This window comes from Dreissena polymorpha, chromosome 3 (genome assembly GCF_020536995.1).
Source record: "Dreissena polymorpha isolate Duluth1 chromosome 3, UMN_Dpol_1.0, whole genome shotgun sequence".
Classification (NCBI taxonomy): Eukaryota; Metazoa; Mollusca; class Bivalvia; order Myida; family Dreissenidae; genus Dreissena; species Dreissena polymorpha.
In genome coordinates this window covers 3,889,675-3,914,097 of record NC_068357.1, presented here as the reverse complement: position 1 = coordinate 3,914,097, position 24,423 = coordinate 3,889,675, and the positions used below count along the sequence as shown (strand labels likewise).

Below are 24,423 nucleotides of genomic sequence, written 5' to 3'. Positions count from 1 at the left end.
CCTAATGTCTTAAGAGAAGTTCAGTATCAATTTGAAGTGAATCCGTGTAGAAATGAAAAAATTATAGTAAATGGAATTTTTTGGTGGGTGTGGCCTATGTGGGCAGGCGCCCAAGGGTTGGGATTGGGGTCATGCATAGTTGAGATTGACCCTAATGTCATAACAAAAGTTCAGTATCAATTTGAAGTGAATCCGTGTAGAAATGAAAAAATTATAGTAAATGGAAATTTTTGGTGGGTGTGGCCTATGTGGGCGGGGCGCCCAAGGGTTGGGAATGGGGCCATGCATGGTTGAGATTGACCGTATTGTCATAAGAGAGGTCCAGTATCAATTTGAAGTGAATCAGTGTAGAAATAAAGAAGTAAATGTAAAATAACCTAAAAAAATGAGTGATAATTTCTGACGCGGCCCCACCCCAACCGCTATAACTTTTGACCCAGGGGTCAGATCAAAATTCCAAATAGTGCAGGGTCGCACATATGCTCATAGCTACCATGTGTGTAAGTTTCAAGGTTCTAGTGCTTTTAGTGTAGGAGGAGATAGTGGCCAGGACGGACGGACAGACAGACAGACAGACAGACGGACGGACGGCGGAGATAACCACAATATCCCCACCTTTTTTTCAAAAAGCGTGGGGATAAAAACCATTTTACTATTTCGAGTCACCGTGACCTTGACCTTTGACCTAGTGACCTCAAAATCAATAGGGGTCATCTGCTAGTCATGATCAATGTACCTATGAAGTTTCATGATCCTAGACACAAGCGTTCTTGAGTAATCGTCTGACAACCACCTGGTGGACGGACAGACCGACCGACAGACCGACCGACCGACATGAGCAAAGCAATATACCCCCTCTTCTTCGAAGGGGGGCATAAAAAAGGCACTAAGTGACCCCGTAACCTATTTTTTGGCCCAGCATGGCCTATGTTTAAACTTGGCGTAGAGATCATCTAGATACAACTTCAAACCAAGTTTGGTCGAGATATTGGATAAAAACTACTTGAAATATAGAGCGGACACCATGCTGAATGTTTAAAACGCACTAAGTGACCCGATGAACTAGTTTTTGACCCGTAATGACCCATATTCAAACTTGACCTAGAAATCATCTAGATACAACTTCTGACCAAGTTTGGTGAAGATTGGATGAAAACTACTTGAATTAGAGAGCGGACAACATGCTTAATGTTTAAAATGCACTAAGTAACCCCGTGACCTAGTTTTTGACCCGGCATTACCCATATTTAAACTTGACCTAGACATCATCTAGATACAACTTCTGACCAAGTTTGGTGAAGATCGGCTAAAAACAACTTGAATTAGAGAGCAGACACTTAATATGGACCGTCAGACCAACCAACAGAAAAGTTCACTCCTATATAACCCCCTAAACTTCGTTTGTGGGGGTATAAATATGACTTAAATGAAAAGTATTTTATCTGTTTGTAAGAAAAACATTTGCTTTTGACGAATCAAGTCTTTTTTATAACTTGAGTACCGTTACATCCTTAATTTATGAAGATTTTCCTTGGGAGCTTTGTTAATACCAGCCCTGAATTTGTCATTACCAGTTATGTCTTCTCCAAGATTAGCAGGCACACTGTGTGTCTGAACCACGCCCGAGTGTATCCCCAGCATTGCCTTAAGGCACTTGTGATACAGTCTACACTGCTTGCTCACTGAGAACAGGGTCAACCTCGACTGGTTGAACTCAAGGTAATACTTCCACAACCCCTTGTTTGCTGGGTGGACAAACAATAACTGTTCTATTTCCTTGTTAATTTTCACTGAATCTTGGATCTCTGCATTCAGCTCTATTCTAGCCAACAGCAAATCAATATGGCCAGGATTATGTTCCAGGGCTTTCTCAATAATGCTTAACTTTTTCTCCAACATGCCTCTCTCAGTTACCTTTTTATCACAACCAGCATCTTGCGATCTAACAGTCTCATAGGCAATCTCATTTTGAAACTGAACAAATTCCAACCAAAGCTTCACATTTTTTGGCTCAGCTCTTAGCTTTCTGTTGAACTCTCCAACCTTCATTCTCATTTCATCCAGTTCTATTTCAGTCTCTTCCATTGTCTCTTCAACCTTCTTCCCCAAGCCCTGAACATATAAACTTGTCGACTTATCAAGGATAGTCTCCCTTATATTACCACAACCCTCCATTGCAGTTTTCACATCTGTTCCTACACAAGGACTGAAATCTACTGAAATGTAAGCACCAGGAATTTCACTATTTACATTTTTATCGAAATTAACAATACTTTGTTGAGCCTTTCCTCTTAAAAGTTTCCTGTTTTCCTTGTCATAGTATCTGCTGGACTGGCCTTTACGTTTCTTTAGATCCACACTTTTAATCCAAACCACGCTGCTCCCGGATGACCCTAGGCACTGCTGGCACTTTGCCCTGTAGCTGGCCAAATGGCCACTGTAGAGGGAACCATAAGCCAGGCTATTCATGTCCGGTACCCGTTCCAGCTTGAAAGGGTGCTCAGGTGCAATGTCTTCAACATCATCCAGAAATATGTGCTTGCTGGGAAGTAGTCCCGGCCTATAAAAATAGTGAATATACTTGTAATAACTTATAGTAAGGCTGCTACTTATTGATGCATCACCAATGACTTCTTGTTTAGCCCTTTCCCACTCAGACACAAAATGGCTACGTGCAAACAGCATAAAACCAGAACAGCCTGCAAGTAACTAGTGGGTAACTTGGAACTGAAACCTTTAAAACTTGGATCTAGTAAGAAAGGCCTTTAATAAAATTTAACTTTCTAAGAGACTACGAATGCCTAAAAATACCTTTCTAAGTGGTAAAGGGTTAACTGTGCAGATGTGAAAGAAACAAGTGTATTTATGTACAGTAGTATAGTACCTTATGGTAAAACTGCGTTTTGGTGTTCATTTACCGTATTGTTTTCTTACTAACCCAAACAACCGGAATATTTAACCCTTAACTGACTTTTGTAAGTTTAAAAGGGGGCATAATCCTGGTAAAAGGATGGTTTAATTTATAGCTCTTGGTCAGTGACTGTTTTACAGTTTATATAAAACCTCAACAAATATGTTTAGTTTTAATTCAATATCTGTTGCACACATAGGGATATGGAGTTACTGAAAGCAAATGTTAACCTTAATTCTAAAAGCAAGAGGCAAAACTGTGTCAAATTGCAGGTCAGAGTTATGGGCCTTAGTTAGTACTTTCCTATTGATCAAGTCATGTGTGAAGTTTCATTTTAATATATGAAGTGGTGAGAGAGAGTTGTCATTGTTGCATCCAAACCTGAACCCCAAAAATGTCATCTTGCATGCAAACCTTTATCAGACTTTTTTAAGTAGGTGTGCAAAAGGGGGCTTAATCCTTTCTGAAGGCTTGTCACTTTTATAGGTCTTGGTAAGTGAATGTTCATAAAGACCATGAACAAATATGTACAGTTTTCAAAAGCAGTGGTACTTACATATATAGGGCGTATTTGCACCCAAATGTTAGCCTGATATTGTTTAATTACTGAAATTAAGTACAAGGGGCATAATTATTCTAAAGAATATGTAAGAGTTATGGGACTTGGTAAGTGACCTCACAAAATAACCAGATTTGTGTGTGTTAAGTTTCAATTTAATACCTGTAGTAGAAAAAGTTGTATGTAGTTGTTGCAAGTTTACCTTAACCAGAGCATTACACAGAAGGAGATGTTTGGGTGAGTAGATTAGCTCGGACAATACAGTGATTAGTCCAGCTTGAAATTATTAAGAATACACCTTAATGTACAACAAAGTTATCATCAATCTTACACTGTTCTTTCAGTAGATGGTGATTTTGAGACTTTCCTTACAGCCTTGTGTTTCTTGTGCTTCTTCTTTCGCTTGTGTTTATCAGCCTTACTTCCTCTCTCATAGTCACTGTCCCTGGAGTGATAGGATTTCTTTTTCTTCTTTTTACGCTCTGTTCTGCTATACCGTTCCTCAGAGTCACTTGAAGTACTAGACTTGTCAGAAAATGTACGTTTTCTTCCTGGTGATGTTTGACTGTCATTAGCTCTATCATGTTGCCTATTTCCATGCAAATGCTTCGAAAGGTCTTCAGTCTGTTTTAAATGCTGTCCAGGGTAGGATAAGTAGTGTGTTCTAGAAAGTTTCACCTGTTCTGATACTTTGGAGCTGTTGAAGAGTGACACTGGTTCAGCTTCTTCTCTGAAATGCATGCAACCCTACTTTCAGTAAATAAATAGAAATCAAACAAGCAGATATGTGCAACAGTCATAGCAATATGAGTCAATTGTTGCCATTAACAATGACCGATCACATTGAAAGTGAAAGCTAAATTCAGTCACTAATCGATTTACAGAAAAGGAACTGTATCAAATTATGCTAAAAAAATTAAACTTTTAATTCAAGATTTTATTTAGCCCATTTTACCACAAAGCTGAACATATGTTCTGTTCTTTTTGAAAAATTACATGTAATAACTACATTGTTAAGTGTAAAATACATGTTATGACTACTTTGCTAAGTGTTTGAATTTCGTAATTCTTTCTCAATAATACACTTTAGTTTTACCTATCATGGCCTTGCAGCTTTTTCAATTCATTTTGAAACTCAACAAGTTTTTCTTCAGTCGTCTTGGTAAAACTTTTGTTCACCAGCCAGTCAGGCACTGAAAGCAACAACAATTTGAGCTGTGTTCTGGAAATCTGGGCTAAATGAAACACACATAAAGTGTAGTCCAGATTTGCCTGTGCAGTGTGCACAAGCAAATCTTCAATGATAATTTCTGCTTGAATTGGATTTTCGCTAGGGCCGCTTCCTTTCATCAAAACAAACCATAGAAGCAGTAAGTGTTTTCCCTGATTAGCCTGTGCGGACTTCATTAAGCTGGGTTTTCCCAGAACAAGGTTAAATTGTTAATTATCAAATTACAATATACCTGTATGGAGTACCCTGTGGTGATAAAAACAGCACAGCCAGAATAAAATGAGAACAGTGCAGAAATGTGTTCTAAAAAATTAATATTAGTTTATATGTACTTTAGTGTATCCAGTTGTATATGTTATCAACAATATTTATTGTACTGCAATCTTAAAAAACCATGGAGGTAAAAAACCCTTGGCTTGAATTATTATATTAATCAAGGATTTCAATGTTAATCTGTTCTATTTCAATAGTCATACAAGGGACAAAATTGTCACAAAACCAGGTTTTCAGTTGAAAAAAAAGTCTGATAAAGGGAGACAATTCAAAATGTATTGTTAACCCCCTTGTGTAAGATTGACCTTGATTTCAATTAGAAAACAAGGGCTGTTTGTAAAACATGCATGCCCCCCATATGGGCTGTCAGTTGTAGTGGAATTCATTGTGTGAATACGTTTTTTGTCACTGTGACCTTGACATTTGACCTAGTGACCTGAAAATCTATAGGGGTCATCTGCCAGTCATGATCAATGTACCTATGAAGTTTCATGATCCTAGGCCTTATTATTCTTTAGTTATCATCCTGAAACCATTTTACTGTTTCGAGTCACTGTGACCTTAACCTTTGACCTAGTGACCTGAAAATTGATACATGTCATCTGCCAGTCATGATCAATGTACCTATGAAGTTTCATGATCCCAGGCGTGAGCATTCTTGAGTTATCATCCGGAAACCATTTTACTGTTTCGAGTCACTGTGACCTTGACCTTTGACCTAGTGACCTGAAAATCTATAGGGGTCATCTGCCAGTCATGATCAAAGTTCCTATAAAGTTTCATGATCCTAGACGTAAGCATTCTTGAGTTATCATCCGCAAACCATTTTACTGTTTTGAGTCAGTTTGACCTTGACCTTTGACCTAGTGACCTGAAAATCAATAGGGGTCATCTGCCAGTCATGATCAATGTTCCTTTGAACTTTCATGATCCTAGGTGTAAGCATTCTTGAGTTATCATCTGGGATCCATTTTACTGTTTCGAGTCACTGTGACCTTGACCTTTGACCTAGTGACTTGAAAATCAATAGGGGTCATCTGCCAGTCATGATCAATGTACCTATGAAGTTTCATGATCCTAGGCGTAAGCATTCTTGAGTTATCATCCGGAAACCATTTTACTATTTTAAGTCACCGTGACTTTGACCTAGTGACCTGAAAATCAATAGGGGTCATCTGCCAGTCATGATCAATGTACCTATGAAATTTCATGAACCTAGGCCTAAGCGTTCTTGAGTTATCATCCGGAAACCATTTTACTATTTCAAGTCACTGTGACCTTGACCTTTGACCTAGTGACCTGAAAATCAATAGTTACATAGTTGTTTCAAAATCAATCTATTTTCAGTTGTGGCGACCTTGACCTTGGTGATATTAACCTAATTCTTTTGTGCGACACACTGTCCAATAATGGTGAACAAATGTGCCAAATCATTTTAAAATGTCACAATGAATGACATAGTTATGGCCCAGACAAGCTCATTTATGGTCATTTTTGACCTTCAAACTCAAATTGTTACCTTGACCTTGGAGATATCGTCTTGATTCTTTCGTGCAACATACCATTTAATGATGGTGAACAAATGTGCCAAATAATTTTAAAATCTCACAATGAATCACAAAGTAATGGCCCGGACAAGCTCATTTATGGCCATTTTTTACCTTCAAACTCAAATCGTGACCTTGACCTTGGAGATATCGACGTAATTCTTTCCCGCGACACACCGTCTAATGATGGTACACAAATGTGCCCAATGATTTTAAAATCTGGCAACGAACGACAAAGTTATGGCCCGGACAAGCTCATTTATGGCCATTTTTTGACCATCAAACTCAAATTGTGACCTTGACCTTGGAGATATCGACGTAATTCTTTCGCGCAACACACCGTCTAATGATGGTGAACAAATGTGCCAAATGATTTTAAAATCTGACAATGAACGACAGAGTTATGGCCAGGACAAGCTTGTTCCGCCCGCCCGCCGACATTCGCCAATCGAATAACCATTTCTTTTTTTCGAAAAACCTGGTTAAAAATGCATGAGACTGTATTGATATTGGTATATATATTGAAAAGATTTTAGTACGCACTTAACATATGACTATGTCTTTGTGAGCTAGACAATGTCTACATTTTTGCAATGGAACACACCAAGATTTTTCAAATTTTAAAATATGCAATTTATTTATACCAAAGAAAACCTGCAACAATGTATTTGTTATCATGTGTTTACAAAATGTACCAATTAACCTATAGCAACATTACCACGTTCTTAAGAATGTGTCCTAATTCAAATAAACTCGAAACTTTTAACTGACAGCAGAAGACAAGACCATCAGATACTCTGTTGAAAAAAAATAGTGCTGAGTAACTTTTTACTTTCCTTTGATATAATTGTTTACTTAAAACTTCTCAAGGAAACAACATAGCTAACTTGTGGCCACGAGTTAGTCAGCCAATCACTTAGCTAACTTGTGGCCACGAGTTAGTCAGCCAATCAAATTGTTCCATATGGTAGTCCATGGCGATCTATATACAAAGGAAAGTATATACAAAAAAAAGTGATCATCACACTGAAAGCCCGCTTTGGCCAGCTATATATGCATACAGAATACTACTCGGGTACAGTCTAATATCGACCGGGTACGATTAAGTATATTTACCGTACACGGAGTACATGTAAGTATACTAAAGAGTACCAGGGGTACATGTAAGTAGTACCCGAGCCAACAATGACCAATCGAGCCCCAGTTGAGGGTTACTTTGTTTTACCTTATTAATTGTGTTCTTGTTTTTTTTTACTGAAGATTTTAAGGTCCAATGTTTAAATTTATCAATTCAAAGCATTTAATGACAAGCTTCAATATATGCCAAAATCTGTGAAAAGGCCCCTTTAAATATTTTATGTGGATTAATCGTATCGGTCGAGTTACAATTGAATTATCTTTCTAACCGTTTTCTTGTCCGCTTTCATTCTTTGAAGAAACTCCTGCTAAAACAGCTGATGGAAATAGACTTGTTCTATTTTGTCCTGTATGCAATTTGTCTGACATCGTTCTTGTAGAAATTTGGTCTTCACGCATTCCTACTAACATCCGAATTGAGATGTCCGAATACAATAAGATGGAGTTCGCTCAAACACCGCATAATTACAAAGACGTGCTGAATTATAGGTTACAATACACTAAATGATCGCTTCATGTACTCTCTAAAAAAATATCATAGTTGACAGGAAGGCATGTTTTACACTTTTTACCATTATTCAGATGTTATCTTGCGGAGATAATGGTAGGGCATGAATAGGTGTTCACTACTGAATCCCTGAAATATGATACACTTGAAGACTATAGTAAACCATTGCACTAGAAAAGGTTACATTCCACTAAGAAACGGCCGGAAAAAAAAGTTGCAAAAACAGTCGATTTTGATTTGTGTCAAGTTCTTTCTTGCATTGTACATGACATATCTTTTTTATTGCATTAATCGATTCCGCTTAGAATGGCCTTTAAGAAAAGGTATGGTTATGGGGGTCTCTATGTGCAAAATGTTGCATTTATTTTCGCTCAAAGTTGTCGCTTTTACATTGAATTATATAGGGAAACTATTTGGTGTATTATGACCTAAACGCAAAACCAGGCCTAGTCACAAAGGTGCTGTATTTATAAAAAATCATCATTTTTTTAGTGAGATATGATGCGTTTTGGCAAATTTCACGGAATAAATGCGTTTGTTTCACGAATTAAAGGAGCATCGTGAGTTTTTAAGAAAAAAATACGTTTTCAGAGGAAAATAAGAAAAAAAATGTACAAAAACTCGTCTTGAGCATCTCAAATCGCAACAATTTGTGCTGAAAGAGCTCATGAACACGTTTTAATAGTTGTTTACTTCTTTTTCTACATAGCTTGTAACAATATTCCAGTATTTTGACCGATTGTAATTATTTAGGGTAATCGTTTTACGCCTGAACGCCCGTTATAAATCAAAGCTCCGAACGCGAAAGCCACATGGCTTATCAGGCGTTATAATAAAATGCATTTTCAAGCATTTCTACGTGAAAGATCGGTCTGAAAATTGGCATGCACATAGAAAATAGGTTTATAAGTATCGAGAAGTGCTTATTTTTCGCGATGTTAACAGTAAACGTTGTCTTATAGGTTACAATACACTAAATGATCGCTTCATGTAGGGCTGTACTCTCTAAAAAAATATCATAGTTGACAGGAAGGCATGTTTTACACTTTTTACCATTATTCAGGTGTTATCTTGCGGAGATAATGGTAGGGCATGAATAGGTGTTCACTACTGAATCCCTGAAATATGATACACTTGAAGACTATAGTAAACCATTGCACTAGAAAAGGTTACATTCCACTAAGAAACGGCCGAAAAAAAAAGTTGCAAAAACAGTCGATTTTGATTTGTGTCAAGTTCTTTCTTGCATTGTACATGACATATCTTTTTTATTGCATAAATCGATTCCGCTTAGAATGGCCTTTAAGAAAAGGTATGGTTATGGGGGTCTCTATGTGCAAAATGTTGCATTTATTTTCGCTCAAAGTTGTCGCTTTTACATTGAATTATATAGGGAAACTATTTGGTGTATTATGACCTGAATAACCGGATTTCTGGATCTTTATCTGAATAACTACGTTGCAGGGACTCTCGCTATCGTCACAGTGAGTTAGAAGGTGGTGAACATTTTAATATGAGGCTATTAACTGTTTGCGCGCACACAACTTCAAATTTATTCTACTCAATTAATGCTCTTGGGGAAAATGGGTTATGTGTTGTAAAGTTTGACATTTTGTTGGTGCGAAGCACTTCAATATAAAGAAGTAAAACTTCAAGTTATTAATAGAGTATCGTTCAACAATATTGTCTGATGTATACTCATGGAAGTTTGTTGGGTTTACTTTACGTTAAGGTTGACGAACTGAAGTCAGACATTTCTAAAAATCAGCTTGTTTAAGAAAGTAATTCTGTTCGTCTTTCTTAATTTCGGAGGGATCTTAATACCTTCATAGCTTCTAACATGTTTGTGTCGCAGACTGTTTTGTTGGCTAAGTCAATAGTGATGAATCTTGCTGTCTGGTTTTAGGTATTTCAAGTTTGACCACACTCAGACAATGGAGCTGTATGAAAGGGCTGGCCTTAACAATTCAATATAAGCTGTTTTACAGCAGGATTTAATGCAGTGTTACATATTACACATAAAGAAGCTAAGTGTGGAGTTAGCATTTAAGTGATGTTATTGATGTGTGAGCTTCAAATTTAGTCTTCAGATATTGATAATCCAAGATATGGATTCTATAGGACTTTGTTATGATGTGAATTTGTAAGATGGTTTGAAGATTTCTGGCTGATGAGCATGATGTAGCATTCTTGTTGGCGTTGAAGCGCATTCCCTTTTTTTGTCCCAGAACTATAATTGGTTCAGATTTAAGATAGTACTAAGGTAATGTACAAGTGTTGTTTTTTTATCATCTATCCACTGTGTCCATTTTCCACGTTCCCGATTTTTTTACGAAGAGGTTTATGAAAACCAGTCTCTTAAATAGTTGCATGAATAGTTCGTAAGCATTTTGGTACAATCTATTTGTAGACGGGTCTCAATATAAACGCAGTACATTTAATTGGATGAGGGTATGTATTCTAGTACTGGCAAATTGTGCCATTAATGGCTTCCTTAAACTTAAAAAAGGATTTTTTTATGATTGCGGCACTCTGAAACTTAAAACAAAAGGAATTTAGTTAGACTGTTTCACTTACAAAATTTCTGAAGGCTTTCAAACAAGCCATTACATTAATCGGTGTCTTTGTGTTAATCCTAACCTGGTACCCATTCTTTGACCCTATGGTATTTATTGTTTGATCAGCCTTAACATGTAGAATAAACTCAGATTCGTCCGAATTAATGATTCTCAAAGGGTCATGAATCATGGATCATGTTGATTGGAAGTTTGGCACATCCTTCCCAAAGAAATGATGAAAGCTCTGTTACCGAGCTTCTATTCGCCCCATGGTAAGTGGCGCTCTCTAATGTTCAAGATTCACTTGGTTTCGAAAAAAAGTTATTGATGGCGATTTTCCGAAAATATGGTGTTGCGCGCAACAATATCCAGGATACATTTGACATCCATCTTGATTTCGCGAACTCTAACGCGGTAGCCATTTCGCACGTCATTTTGGGATCATTTGCATGTTTCGCCCTTTTCGGCGCCCGAAAGTATGAAATCCTTCCATGGCCTTTTATCTACTTGCGATGATATGCAAGAAATTTTATATCGAATTTAGTGTAGCTCGCGTTATGTGAGGAGACGAGCCGCTGACCTTTATCCATGTCGTCACGAACTATATCGTTTGCCCCGCTATGTTGAAAATATATTGAGAACTATGATTCTTTGATGCAGAGATTTGAGGATAAATTGCTACATGAAATCAAAACAAAACTGGGAGTAGTGAGTATATTTAAAGGCAGACGATTATTTAGGAAAATTAAACATGTAACTTACCCGCTTCGCATATATTAATTATATTCATGATCATGTTCAAAAACTTTACTTAATTAAATTATTTAATAAATTCAAGACAGAAAAAAAACATCTCCCATATCCTCGAACAACATTTTGAATATCTTACATTTGAACCTTAACACAGGTCTATTAATATACCAAGGCTGAAAATAAACAGTGCCGATAAATGGTGAAGCTTTTGTGAAATGTACAGAATTATTGGCGCACATCATACAAATCTTACCTCGGGCATGTCGGGTAATTTAACATCTTGTACTTGTCACATAAGTGCTTATTAGTCCCCTACCGGTTTCACCGGAGGGGACTTATGGTTTTCGCTCTGTCTGTAAGTCAGTCAGTCAGTCTGTCACACTTTTCTAGATCCTGCGATAACTTTAAAAGTTCTTCATATTTTTTCATGAAACTTGAAACATGGATAGATGGCAATATGGACATTATGCACGTCATTTCATTTCGTTCTTACGGCAAAAATTCTGGTTGCTATGGCAACACATAGACTAGAAATACTGCTGAAAATGGTGGTTTTCTGGATCCTGCGATAACTTTAAAAGTTCTTCATATTTTTTCATGAAATTTGAAACATGGATAGATGGCAATATGGACATAATGCACGTCATATTGTTCCTACGTCAAAAATTCTGGTTGCTATAGCAACAAATAGACTAGAAATACTGCTGAAAATGGTGGTTTTCTGGATCCCGCAATAACTTAAAAAGTTCTTCATATTTGTTCATGAAACTTAAAACATTGATAGATGACAATATGGAAATTATTCACGTCATTTCAAAAAAAATAATATGTAGATCAATTTGTTGTGGCTCAAGTCAGCAAATGACTTATTAATAACGAAATAGATCTTATTACACAGTTAACGGATTAAATCACTACATGACTACTATCCGAAAAGGGCTAAATATAAATATCAATTATGAATTTTTAAACGTAAAGGTATAGGTTTATAAGCTGATTATGGTTTTCAATCGACGTTGATATTTAAAGTCGCCCGAGTTGATGTTGGTATATTTTCCCATTTTTGTTATGTGTCTCAAAACAGTTATTATGAGTCAAACGGTGTTTGTATTTATGTCAGATGTGCAAAAAATTTTGATTAAAGTCGATCAAGAAATGCCCAAATTCAGTACAAAGATAGGGCTTTTCAATTTCTGTGTATGCACAGAAATAATCAAAATTTAAACACGCGTGGGTCACATGTAAAACCACGTGACCATTGCATCATTGTTTACAACGCTATTTGCATGAATGCTGAATAATCATGTCATTACCCGTTTACAATGGGACAAGCAAACAGACAGGACAAAGCAGCGTAATGCACGCACGCACGCACGCACGCACATACACATTTGTATCAGTATTGTTTGTTCAATCCACTTTTGTTTTATTCTGAAAAAAAAAGTTTCAAACATTTATATTTATGCAGCTTGTATTTTATCACTTATCTGTATTGCTGTTCTATTGTCTGTTTAGATCTTAAATGGAGAACCAATCAACTTATTTGAAAATAGTGAAGACTACATTAACACCTTGACACATTTTGAAATGAACATCTTAAATTAATAATAAAAAATGTATTTTAGTACACGGTATGTTAAAACTTGATATTTTATGTCTTTCTTTGCGCTGGAAATTAAACCATAGCTGATATAAAAACATATAATATAAAAATAAGCATTCACAAGTTTGTGCATACACATGTCAAGTTCATAAAAAATCTTCACACTAAGGCTATTTAAGTTTTAAATACTAGTAAGCTTTAAGAGACAATTTTGTTATGCCATTCATTGGCATTTTAAAGGCAAACTACTTTTTGTTCTCATGTATTTTCCTTATGTATTAATATAAATCCTGCTCAGTAACTATGCACAACTTTGCTTCACTGTATATGCCTACTTTCTACTAGTGTACATGTAAATTACTCATCAAATAAAAGCTGTGTGATGTTCTATATTTAAAATAAAATACTATTCAAATATAAAGCAATATTCAAATAACAGTTTTATAGTGCTATTACTAAAGACATGAGTTCATAACCTATAGCAGGTTTACTTAATAAAAGAAAATCACATGACTGTAACATAATGGTAAATGTAGATAAACTGTAAGTTTTCATTGCTCAGACAGTACATATGTGTGTTCTACATGTACATTAAGCATGTGTTCTTGCAATAAGTAGTGGATTAAAACACATGTGATGTGAATATACCATGATTTGAAGTTACATGTAATTGATATAGTAAATTGTAATGTGTCAGCAAATTTGTTCCTGGTAGGCAAGCATTAAGGTAGTTTAGTTAGACGTATAGTCCCAATAAAAATATGCTCAGCACATTTGAAGGTAAAAAGCTTTTTTTTTCTGAAAACTGTCCTTTATATAAGATGTCATGTTCAATGTCTATATTTAGAATATCTTGTTTCAAATGGAATGCAGACTGAATGTTGTATGAAGTATTGTAAAAACTCGAGCAGATAGATCACTAGCTATCCACATACAAAATATATGCCATTCCATTAAAATATTATCAAAATGATTGGTAATTTTTTTCTTCTATTTTTTTTTGCTTGAAATGCGATAAATGAGATGTCCATAAGAAACAGTTTATAAACTCTCTGTTTCAAATCATTTAGTCTACTTGACTGAGGCTTAAAATGGTAGGGCGCACTTAGTATGGAAGTCCATGTCTATGTATCACACCCTAGTAGTCATCCTCAGATGATTCATGTTCAAAATCGATAGTATGTCCATAATACAGTCTTTCTACTACTTGCTTGATCCTGATCTTTAAATTAACAGAGTTGAACACAGGACATTTGGCATGCCTTGACACAATCCTCCCATTTTTTTATAAAAAATGGTTGGAAGTCCCTCAAAGCCTTTGATATCACTTCACAATCCTTCAATCTGGCTGGAGTTTGATGCCTACTTAAAACTTTCCTAACTGCTGTGGAAATCCATCAAGTGCTCCTTCACCATCTGTTTACCTGCAAGTGACAGGAAATCATGATGTGCTTTAAAGGAGCACTTAACCTTTCCATTGTCATCGCTCCTTTGCAACTTGCACTTGTAATGGTAAAGGTTTCAGTTTGTCTCAAGAGTTTTGGAGCTGAACATCTCTTTAAATCATTTCTGAAACAAAAGAAACATGACAATGAAACATATTTTATACTTGAGTTACCAGTCAGTAATTGTATAAAAGTATTTTACATATTTAAAATATTAATGAAAATTCTCTGAACCTTTATTGCAGATAGCATTTTTCTAGTGTCAACTAGCAGTATTAAAAAAGAATAATCAAGAACTATCCTCAACTAAGAGTATGCTCCACTTGTCTCAGTGTTGGATATCGTAGTAAAAGCTATTAATTTGGTATATTTGACTTTTTCTAGACTTATGAACAAAAACAACCAAACAATAAGATAAAGTAAAAAATGGTGCACAACTAAGCCAATATTAAATGAAGAGTTAACTGTCCTAGTGAAATGGATTCTCCTTGTACTAGTATTTTAAACATGTACACTAAATGTGAACCAAATATTTCGGATAGGTTCTGATAAACATAGGGCCATGATTGTTCTATATCGCTCATGCAACACATGTTATTCTTCAGGTTAAAAAATCAAAAGTGGTTTTATATACATTGTGTAATATGTTTCAGTTTGGGTTGCCTTGGCAATCAGAGTTATGCATGGAATGCAATCCTTTACAAAACTTTGAAAGAGCTTAATTAAAGGAACATTCCTCCTATTAAAGTTAAAGCAAGGTTTGGCCAGCAGTTAACGGGATAATGTTGAGGTGAAAATATTGGTCATGGTGATCAAGACCTACACATTTTGATCAAGATAGCTCACCATGAGACGTTTGTAGTCAGATAAGCTGAAATATTTACCAGCATCAAGGGTTTATTAGTACCTCCAAGAAGTCCTGCTTGATGTGCCTCAGCTCTATTATGAAAGGGTAAAGATCTTCAAACTGCTTTTCTGGTGAGGTAGCCAAGAAACGAAGGTGTTTTGCTTCCTCTAGATGCACACGAGCTAGTTGATCAACACCAACAGCAGGGGTTTTTCCTGCCTATTTTGGGAAAATAAGTCTGACCAAATTGGGAATTTTTTATTGACAAAATTGGCCATTTTGGGAATTTTTGCTTCGATGAAACGGTTAATTTGGGAAAAAAATGTGAATTTATATTGCTTAAATAATTCAGTGGTTTAACAAATAAATTTGTTTGTATTTGTTATTTTGTCTTCTTCATATACACAGATGCAATATTGGGCATGTTCAACGTTTTTTTAAGTACTGCAGTTTTGTTTTTAAGTTACAGTTACTCTCTGAGATAAGAACTGAACAGTCAAAACCTTATAGCAGATATTTTATACCAAAACAAACACTGGTTAGTCACACAAGTTATAAGACACTTCATTCTTAAACAAAATATAAAAAAATAATTACAATTTCGGTTTGGGGTCGGGTCCGTTTGCTTTGAGAGTGCCAACGTTTTTCCGGAGGCGCAGACAGTGCTGAAACCCCCGGAACATTTTCCTCTTCGGCGTACACATTGTGGTTACAGTACACTAAATAACCGTTTCAAAAAAGGCTGTAGTCTCTAAAAAAATACCATAGTTGACAGGAAGGCATGTTTTACACTTTTATCTAGTATTCGGGTGTTATCTTTCGGAGATAATGGTAGGGCATGAATATGTGTTCACTACTGAATCCTTGAAATATGATAAACTTGAAGACTATAGTAAACCATCGCACTGAAAAAGGTTACACTTCACTAAGAAACGGCCGAAAAAAAGTTGCAAAAACAGTCGATTTTGATTTGTGTCAGGTTCTTTCTTGCATTGAACATGACATACCTTTTTTATTGCATAAATCGATTCCGCTTAGAATGGCCTTTAAGAAAAGGTATGGTTATCGGGGTCTCTATGTGCAAAATGTTGCATTTATTTTGTCCTAAAGTTGTCGCTTTCACATTGAATTATATAGGGAAACTATTTAGTGTATTCTGACCTTGTTTGCCGTCGATATTAAGACGCCATTTTTGTATCACATGGTTCGGCTATCATCACGTGGTTGCGTATGAAGGGAGGGATTTGATTCAGCTATGCTGGTTCCCGTAAAATCTCTGCGCGGAGGTTGAGAGATTGTATGTGAGTGCAAGGAACGACAACTCTGCGAGGAGATTGAGACCGGTGTGTACACAATGCTTCGGCTCACTTCTGGTTTTCCGGCGGGTTCCGGTCAACTCGTACCTAAGTCAACTCGCACGATAGTCAACTCGCACGTTTTTTGGTCAACTCGCACGGCATTTCTGGTCAAAGACCTATAGAATGTTATCTATAGGTCTTTGTTCTGGTCAACTCGCACTTTTCAAAGTCAACTCGCACGCCTCGAAAAAATATATAAAAATAGATGAAGGATGTAATATGATCAGTAGTTTATAAGAAGTTTATAAGTGAAAATAATAATAATTATGTCCTTTTTCAATAATCTAAATATACGGTTGTCACATTTAATGGCTCTTTTACACTTGTGGTCGGTGTTTTTCACGGGTTATATGAATGTTTGTAATAGGTGTGAAAGGTCTTATATATAACTAACAATTATTAAAATGGCAAAGCATTAATCAATTAAACTAAATTGGTATGATAATTAATCAGTGATACTTTAATGTTTGTCACAAAACGGAGAATGTTAATTTAGCTTGTAATTAAAATGTTTTACTTTTATAATCAGGTGTGAGTTAAATTAAATAAAATTAAAACGAAAATTAGGTGATGTTTGTTGCATGCGGTTATTTCATAATAGATCAAAGTTTCTTAGTTATGTATATAAATCGACTACTTTAAGAACAGGTTATCATTATCAACATATATGTGCTACGGAATACATACGTATAGTGAATTCATGCGTTTTTTGTGTGATGGATTATCCGTGTATATTGTGTTCAAGGAATGTGGGTCCAAGGCAGCAAGCAATTGAATGCGACAGTTGACAAAAATGGCAACACCGAACAATCGAAACCGGTAAGTACCATTCATGTCATTGTACACTATAATATTTCAAACAAGTGGAAAGTGATACTCATTTTCTATAGCGTGTCCGTTGCAAAACTTACATTTTCTATTTTCGCGTATTATGTTATTATAACGACCTCTTTTGATTTCTAATTAATGTGAAGATAATCGAAATCGTGTTAGTGGTGTGTTGTATTTCTTATTTCTGATTTGTCATAAAGTCAAGTAGTTATCTCAATATACCAGCTTTTCTCAATATACCAGCTTTGCTTGAAGTTATTTAATAAACGTTGTTTATTTGTATTGTATTGAAGATGAATGTTTGTTTTTGTGATACTGTTATCACTCGATCCAAGTATTTTTAACCAATATCGGAATATATGAAATTTGCAATTATTAATTCAAATACGTTTAATTGACATAACGCCTTATCAGTGATCGCTCCGCCCACTTAATCACGTGGCTCAGCGGGAAGAAAACCTAGACAAGCTAACACCAAAATGGCTTCTTTGCCTATAGACTGCATATAGATTTACGCGATATTCCGGATGATTTTATGGACTTGTTAAACACCATATTACACTTGTAAAGGGGTTGATGCCATTTAGTTATTCTGCAAATGCAAAAAATATACGATTAAAGAGAACATCAGCTATTTATAACGAGTAAATCGGTACATTAAACACGCTCTCAAACGCTTGCGCGCTTACCGAAATCGAACCCGTTATTACGTGTAATGGTGGTATTTGCAATAGATTAACACTTCACCGGTATTTACCCGTGTTATTAACAAAATTATTACCGAAACATGTGCCCCCCTACCCGTGTATTTGACACGAAATAGCTCTTTATAACTGAGAATTCGGTGAAGTTTTACGCGCTTTCTGACGCCGGGTGGGTACCTCAATCCCACATGTTATTGCGTATAAAAGTGAAATTAATCATATTAAACATTGCTTATGGGACATTTATCAATCACTATAATTTAAAGCGCAAAAACAACACAGTAAGTTTGGACATTGTCTGATATAAAATTAGCGTTGTACGAAATGGAATACGGTCAGGCTATTATAAATTAATAAGGCTACCAATATCAGACGCTCGCGCAGGTACCGACTTCCCCGAAGTAACTGCATTTATTGGTTAACTAATATCAGTAATAATAACTTTTTTACAATAGCATTTATCGATACGTCTTATAATAGCAAAATGGTTTTCACTTGTTTCTGACACACACAGCAGGGCCGTACCCAGGATTTGTTGACTGGGGGGCCCAATCGGGGAGGGTTCCCCCCTCCCTATATATATACTTTTTTTAATTTGGCACTTTGCAAGGTGAATTTTAATGCTTATAAAAATGGTGTTTTGTGATATGAATTAATGGAATATAACAAGAAATCAGCACATTTTGTAAGTCTTAAGCTTTAAACATTGGTGTGAATTCACAACAATATTAAAAGCTTTAGATTTCCGAAACTAACAGGTTTAAACTGACGATTATCCACATCAACTCTCGTATTGCTTCCACCATTCTTTTTTCACAAATCAATAACGTCATAGTTTTTTTTCACTGATTTTTTGGGAAAAAATTGCGCGAAACGCCTAATTTTTGGGGGAAATATGAAAGTCTTAAATAATCAATTTAACATATTTTACTGTTTTGAAACAAATTCAAGGCAACAGATAATTTAATTATACAATATTTTTCTACACTGGATCATGTTAACTTATATAACGAGATCGATTTGTTGTTTCAATTTTACTTTTTTTTACCAATGAGCCATTAATAGGTTGACATTACTCAATTCTCGGTACTCAATTATCAATGCGGGGAACACGTGGTCAGATTTGATAAAAAATGGCCGCCGATGCCTCGATTCGATGGAGAAATTGAGTCTTCAAACAGGTACATCTACCTTATTACTTACTTGTTTTTAATCGGATAACGCCTATCATATGGCCAGCCGGAACCGTTTTCTGCTGGTTGGTCTGAGTGTGGAGATAACTCATGGAATATTTCGCGATTTCCTGACGGAAAACGTTTGAAGACTCAATTTCTCCATCGAATCGAGGCATCGGCGGTCATTTTTTATCAAATCTGACCACGTGATTCCCCGCATTGAATTATTTTAAATACTGAATTCTGCCAAATTCGTATCTGTTGCTCGGCAAATTTATGAATCTGTTTTTCTTTTCAACAGATATGTTAACTATCTCATCGTAGTCTTTTTACGTGATTTCCTTGCAAAAATGATAAATACTCAGTTTTAATACCTTTGTCAGTGTTTTTGTTTCGGTTCAAATTCAGGGCCCTATCTCAATGTAAAAAGTATATATTGGGACCTAAAAATTCCCAAATAAAAGGTTTCCAAAAAAAAACAAGTAAACTTTTATAGGGGAAAAATACGTCTAGGGAAAAGGGCCTTCTCAAAGAAGGAAAAAAACCTGCGTCAGCAATTATCAGACTATATTCTACAACCTCCTGTAGCAGTTGCCTCCATTTGCTGCACTAATCAAAATACATGATACATCAACCATCGATAGATGAAGCATTCATGATCACAATGGGGGACTGATCGGGGATGTGTGTACAAGGCGATAAGAAAACATTGCCTATGGGCTTATCTCGATTGGCGAGCGCTAATCCCCTTGTTTATCAGGGACAATAAAACATAGCTGCTCTTTTGTTTTGAGGGAAAGTGTACTGTGGGCCCTTGCACAAGAGAAAAAATTGCAGTGGGCCGATCATTTAAAAAAATCATAGTTCGACAGCCAGCTGGGGGGGCCCGGGCCCCTGGGCCCATGGCCTGGGTACGGGCCTGCACAGAAACGCGATTTTTAACGGGGATTTCGTAAAGTTACACGAATCGGGTACCAAAATTCTAAATTATTTTACATGCACACGTGACATAATACATACTTAAAGGGGCCTTTTCACAGATTTTGGCTTTTTCTAACTTATTCATTAAATGCTTTATATTGATAAATGTAAACATTGGATCGTAAAAGCTCCAGTAAAAAATAAAGAAAAAAAAATAAAAAAAGGAAAAGAACATTGCCCGGAGCAGGTTTCGAACCAGTGACTTCTGGAGTCCTGCCAGGATCCTGAAGTAAAAAGCTTTAGCCTACTGAGCTATTCCGCCGAGTACACATTCTTGACGTATTTTATACCTTATATAAGCAATCTTCGTAGTTTCACAAAATTTAACGACAAAAACAGAACTCTCCAAATTATTGAATCGTTTCGCGTTGCAACGCTTTATAATTTTTAGGTTTTAAAATCGTCAAAAGATGCATATAATGGCTATATTAGAGCATGGTTAATGTTCAGTATTACTGTTTCCTCACAAATATCATAACTAAAACGAAAAATTACGAATCTGAAACAACTTTTTTCAATTTTGTCAATTTACCAAAGCGTGAAAAGATCCCTTTAATAATGCTTAGTTATTGCTTATATGACATTTCAAGTTTGTGAAATAAATTTATGTTCTATAAAGGGGATCTCGGTAATTCTTGAAGCTTCCACTCGCTCTTGTCAAGACCGCATTGCCGCGTTGGAAATGGTATAAATTTAATTCATCTAACTTATCTTTCTGGATACCAAATGTCAGAGTTGCATTAACCCTTTTTACACCGTTTTGCCATATTTCATTTCCGTTTTTTAATCCGAACAAAATAAACGAAACTCGTTTAAAAAATGATCTAGGCATTCGAGCTCCTAGTGTGGATTAAAAGCGTTTATTTGTGACACCACATGAGTGCAAATGTGTAGATACCGTTAATAAGATAATACCACATGTCACCTTCAAATATCATGTATGATGTCAATTAAGTGCATTACTATCAGAGTAATAAAACACAGCATGAGTTAGGCTTCATGCTGGGTTTTATTTCTCTTTAAGTAATGCAGATGAACCTCGCTTCTGACCTAGTAACTGATAAAACTATTTAAAAAAACAGTTAAATATTATGTGATAATCAGATCGATAACATAAACTATTTAAATCTGCTAGTATATCCGATAAAAATATATTATAATTGTCTTTGACAGTGTTGACGTTCAGTTGTTCGTGGTGACGACCGCATGTATTTAACATCTCTTACACTTCTCAAGATCTCTTTTCGGCTTTGGAAACGATATAAATTAAATGTCACCAACTAATCTTTCAGGATATCGATTGTCCGAGTTACATAATCCCCATTGACACCTTTTAACCATTTTTAATCGTTTTTTTTAAGAGGAAAACAAAAGAAACTCGTTGGAATAAAAGTGAACCTAAACATGTAGCTTGTCTAGAAAATGGCGGACAGGTCGTTGCTAACGAGTGCGCCCGATTAATCGATCGCTGATTGGTGGATCAATTCTAGTGGGCGGAGCGATCACAAATAAGGCGTCATGTCAATTGTTCGCGTGTTGATTTATAATAGTGGAAAGTATTTAATTATTTGTATTCTTATTTCTTTTAATTGTTATAAACTTTGTATAAGCTTATATTTTTTACCTTTAATGAGCTATGAAAGATATTGAAAACAGCTGTCACCTAATCAGTAACAATACCTTATTTCTCACCACTAAAATTACAATAAACATATAATCTGTCAGTCATTCAGAGCTGATGAGGGTACTGATTATCGAGGAGTAGATAAGGCTATTACTGATAGGGGTTGTCTAGAGATAAGGCTGTAGTATGGAATACTTAAATCAATATTTTTTATTTGTTCGTGCTATACAATTTGATATTTAATTAATTAATGTAGAACCGTAACTCATGTACAAATTTTAAAAATGTTGGTAAATTTTATTAAAGTATTAAATAAATAAACATTTGATTCTTGTAAAATTGTATGATTGAGAATTATTGTAAAATTAATCATTGTTTCGTACAACCATGTTTAAATACGTGTAGGTATGATAATCATATATGCGCGGTTTATATGATACTAAGCTAAGCTATACTTATTTGTACTCACGTTGACATTATTGTTATACTTTTTTTCCTATAATTGTGTGCTCAATAAGTTTTCCATACGTAACGGGATCTTCATTAATTGTTTAACGTCTTAATAATTAATAGTTATTAATAAATATGTGCATGCATTATTTATTTGTTTATTAATTCCATTTTCTATTTATTATTTGTTCATGTATTAAATATTTCTACAACTTCATAAATTACAAGAATGATTTGAACTTCCAAATGGAAAATGTGTTTACAAAAATAACGCAAGTGCGTAAACTTCTATTAATTTGATATATTGTTACCCGAAAATAAGATGCACAATTCCGGACATAAAATTTAGCGTTTCTAACAGTATACAATAAATATTTGAGACTTCGTTAATTGAAATTAAATAAATCTTTGTTAATTAGGATTAATTAACTTATTAAATTGAGATAATAAAATATTTCACGAGATTGTAATTTTGATTGGATTACATTATAGGTGTATTACTAGTAACAGTTATGGGGGAAAATGTTTTGTCTTTGTAGGCATTACACAAAAACAGTACTTTGCCGCCATTCGCGGTGAAACGGACATAACCTTTGTCTGCAAGCCTTGTTCAACGTCTGCACAGAACGGAACACAGGTGGGATCCGAAGAAATGGCGGCACTTGGCAATGCGACCGATGCCATGGCGACAGAAGACACGCCTGTTAATGAACAGGTATTGTACAACTTTCCATAATTTCTATTCATAGTGTATCGGGACAGTTTGGTATATTTTATTATTTTTACTAGTACTTATCATACACCTTGCTATGGTGCGCTTCATATGTTTCAGATTTCAACGTCTGCACAGAATGTAGCACAGGCGGGTTCCGAAGAAGAGACTGCAAATGGCAATGCGACCGTCGTCATGGATACAGAAGACACGCATGTTAATGAACGAGTAGTTTGAAACGTTCCATACTTTCTATTCATAGTGTATCGGGACAGTTTGGTATATTTTATTATTTTTACTATTACTTGTCATACACCTTGCTATGGTGCGCTTCATATGTTTCAGATTTCAAAGTCTGCACAGAATGTAGCACAGGCGGGTTCCGAAGAAGAGACTGCAATTGGCAATGCGACCGACGTCATGGATACAGAAGACACGCATGTTAATGAACAGGTAGTTTGAAACGTTCCATACTTTCTATTTATTTTGTACCGGGTCAGTTTGGCGACATTTTGGTACATGTATATTGTATAAATTTTATATACCTTACCATGGTGCGCTTGATATGTTTCAGATTTCCTTTGTGTCGTCAACTAATGATGTTACTGATGTTTGGGGTTCTACCGCCAGTGACGCCAGTGGAATTTCGGATGAGGATGACATAAGCCGTGTTCGAGATCTGACCCTGGCAGTAAATACTACCTTCCAAGTACCCAGAGAAATATAGAAGAGTAAGTTATTAAGTTAAGTGTTTTTAATTAGAGTTTTAATTGTACGAGTCGTGTATTAAAGTTATGTTCGCTGTCTTTTCCCTGCTCACACAACTATGCTAAATTCCAGGTCTCTGGAAGACGCAGCGCCTACCGAGTCCTTTACAGAGGATATGTCTGTGATTTTTGAGGATAGTAGCAGGCGGATCGCAGCGCGGTAAAGACCTGCTGTGTGACAGCATCGGCTACACATACGTCGTGAAGGTAAGTTTTCCAAAATAGTGTAATATTAGTGCATATGTTTTATTGGTTACTTTTCCATATCTCATACGAACCGTTTCCTTTTCAGGAGTTACATCATAGCAGTACTGTTTGGTGGTGTAGTGTCCGGAATAAATCAACGAGATGTCCAGCACGTGTGCGGGAAATCAAGGATGGTTTCAATCAGGGCCACCTAAACCACAACCACCCGCCAGTTCCTTCAAAGAAGAGTAAAATAATCATTA

The 24,423-nt window shown here is 35.8% G+C and overlaps 2 protein-coding genes across 4 annotated transcripts in view; one reads left to right on the top strand and one right to left on the bottom strand.

The window, feature by feature from the left end:
• Window positions 1-8,117, bottom strand: part of LOC127872791 (nuclear exosome regulator NRDE2-like) — a 28,118-nt gene extending 20,001 nt beyond the window's left edge. For both annotated transcript variants that reach the window (XM_052416183.1, XM_052416184.1), the window contains exons 1-4: window positions 7,928-8,117; window positions 4,567-4,663; window positions 3,802-4,200; window positions 1,572-2,560 (exon numbers count right to left, since the gene is read on the bottom strand). In XM_052416183.1, the coding sequence (XP_052272143.1) occupies window positions 1,572-2,560; window positions 3,802-4,200; window positions 4,567-4,663; window positions 7,928-8,069 (1,627 nt within the window). In that variant the 5' untranslated portion in view covers window positions 8,070-8,117. The remainder of the gene's footprint in view (window positions 1-1,571; window positions 2,561-3,801; window positions 4,201-4,566; window positions 4,664-7,927) is intronic.
• LOC127872803 (uncharacterized) lies at window positions 7,526-24,407 on the top strand. Of its 2 annotated transcripts, XM_052416210.1 has the most exons (8): window positions 7,526-7,653; window positions 17,476-17,549; window positions 23,035-23,210; window positions 23,328-23,435; window positions 23,553-23,660; window positions 23,782-23,938; window positions 24,048-24,181; window positions 24,267-24,407. In XM_052416210.1, the coding sequence occupies exons 3-6, from the start codon at window positions 23,148-23,150 to the stop codon at window positions 23,932-23,934; spliced, it is 432 nt and encodes a 143-aa protein (XP_052272170.1). In that variant the 5' UTR covers window positions 7,526-7,653; window positions 17,476-17,549; window positions 23,035-23,147; the 3' UTR covers window positions 23,935-23,938; window positions 24,048-24,181; window positions 24,267-24,407. The 2 variants fall into 2 exon arrangements, with proteins under 2 accessions (XP_052272170.1, XP_052272171.1); XM_052416211.1 differs by lacking the exon at window positions 7,526-7,653 and having other exon boundaries at window positions 17,384-17,549.
• Window positions 24,408-24,423: the final 16 nt, after the last annotated feature.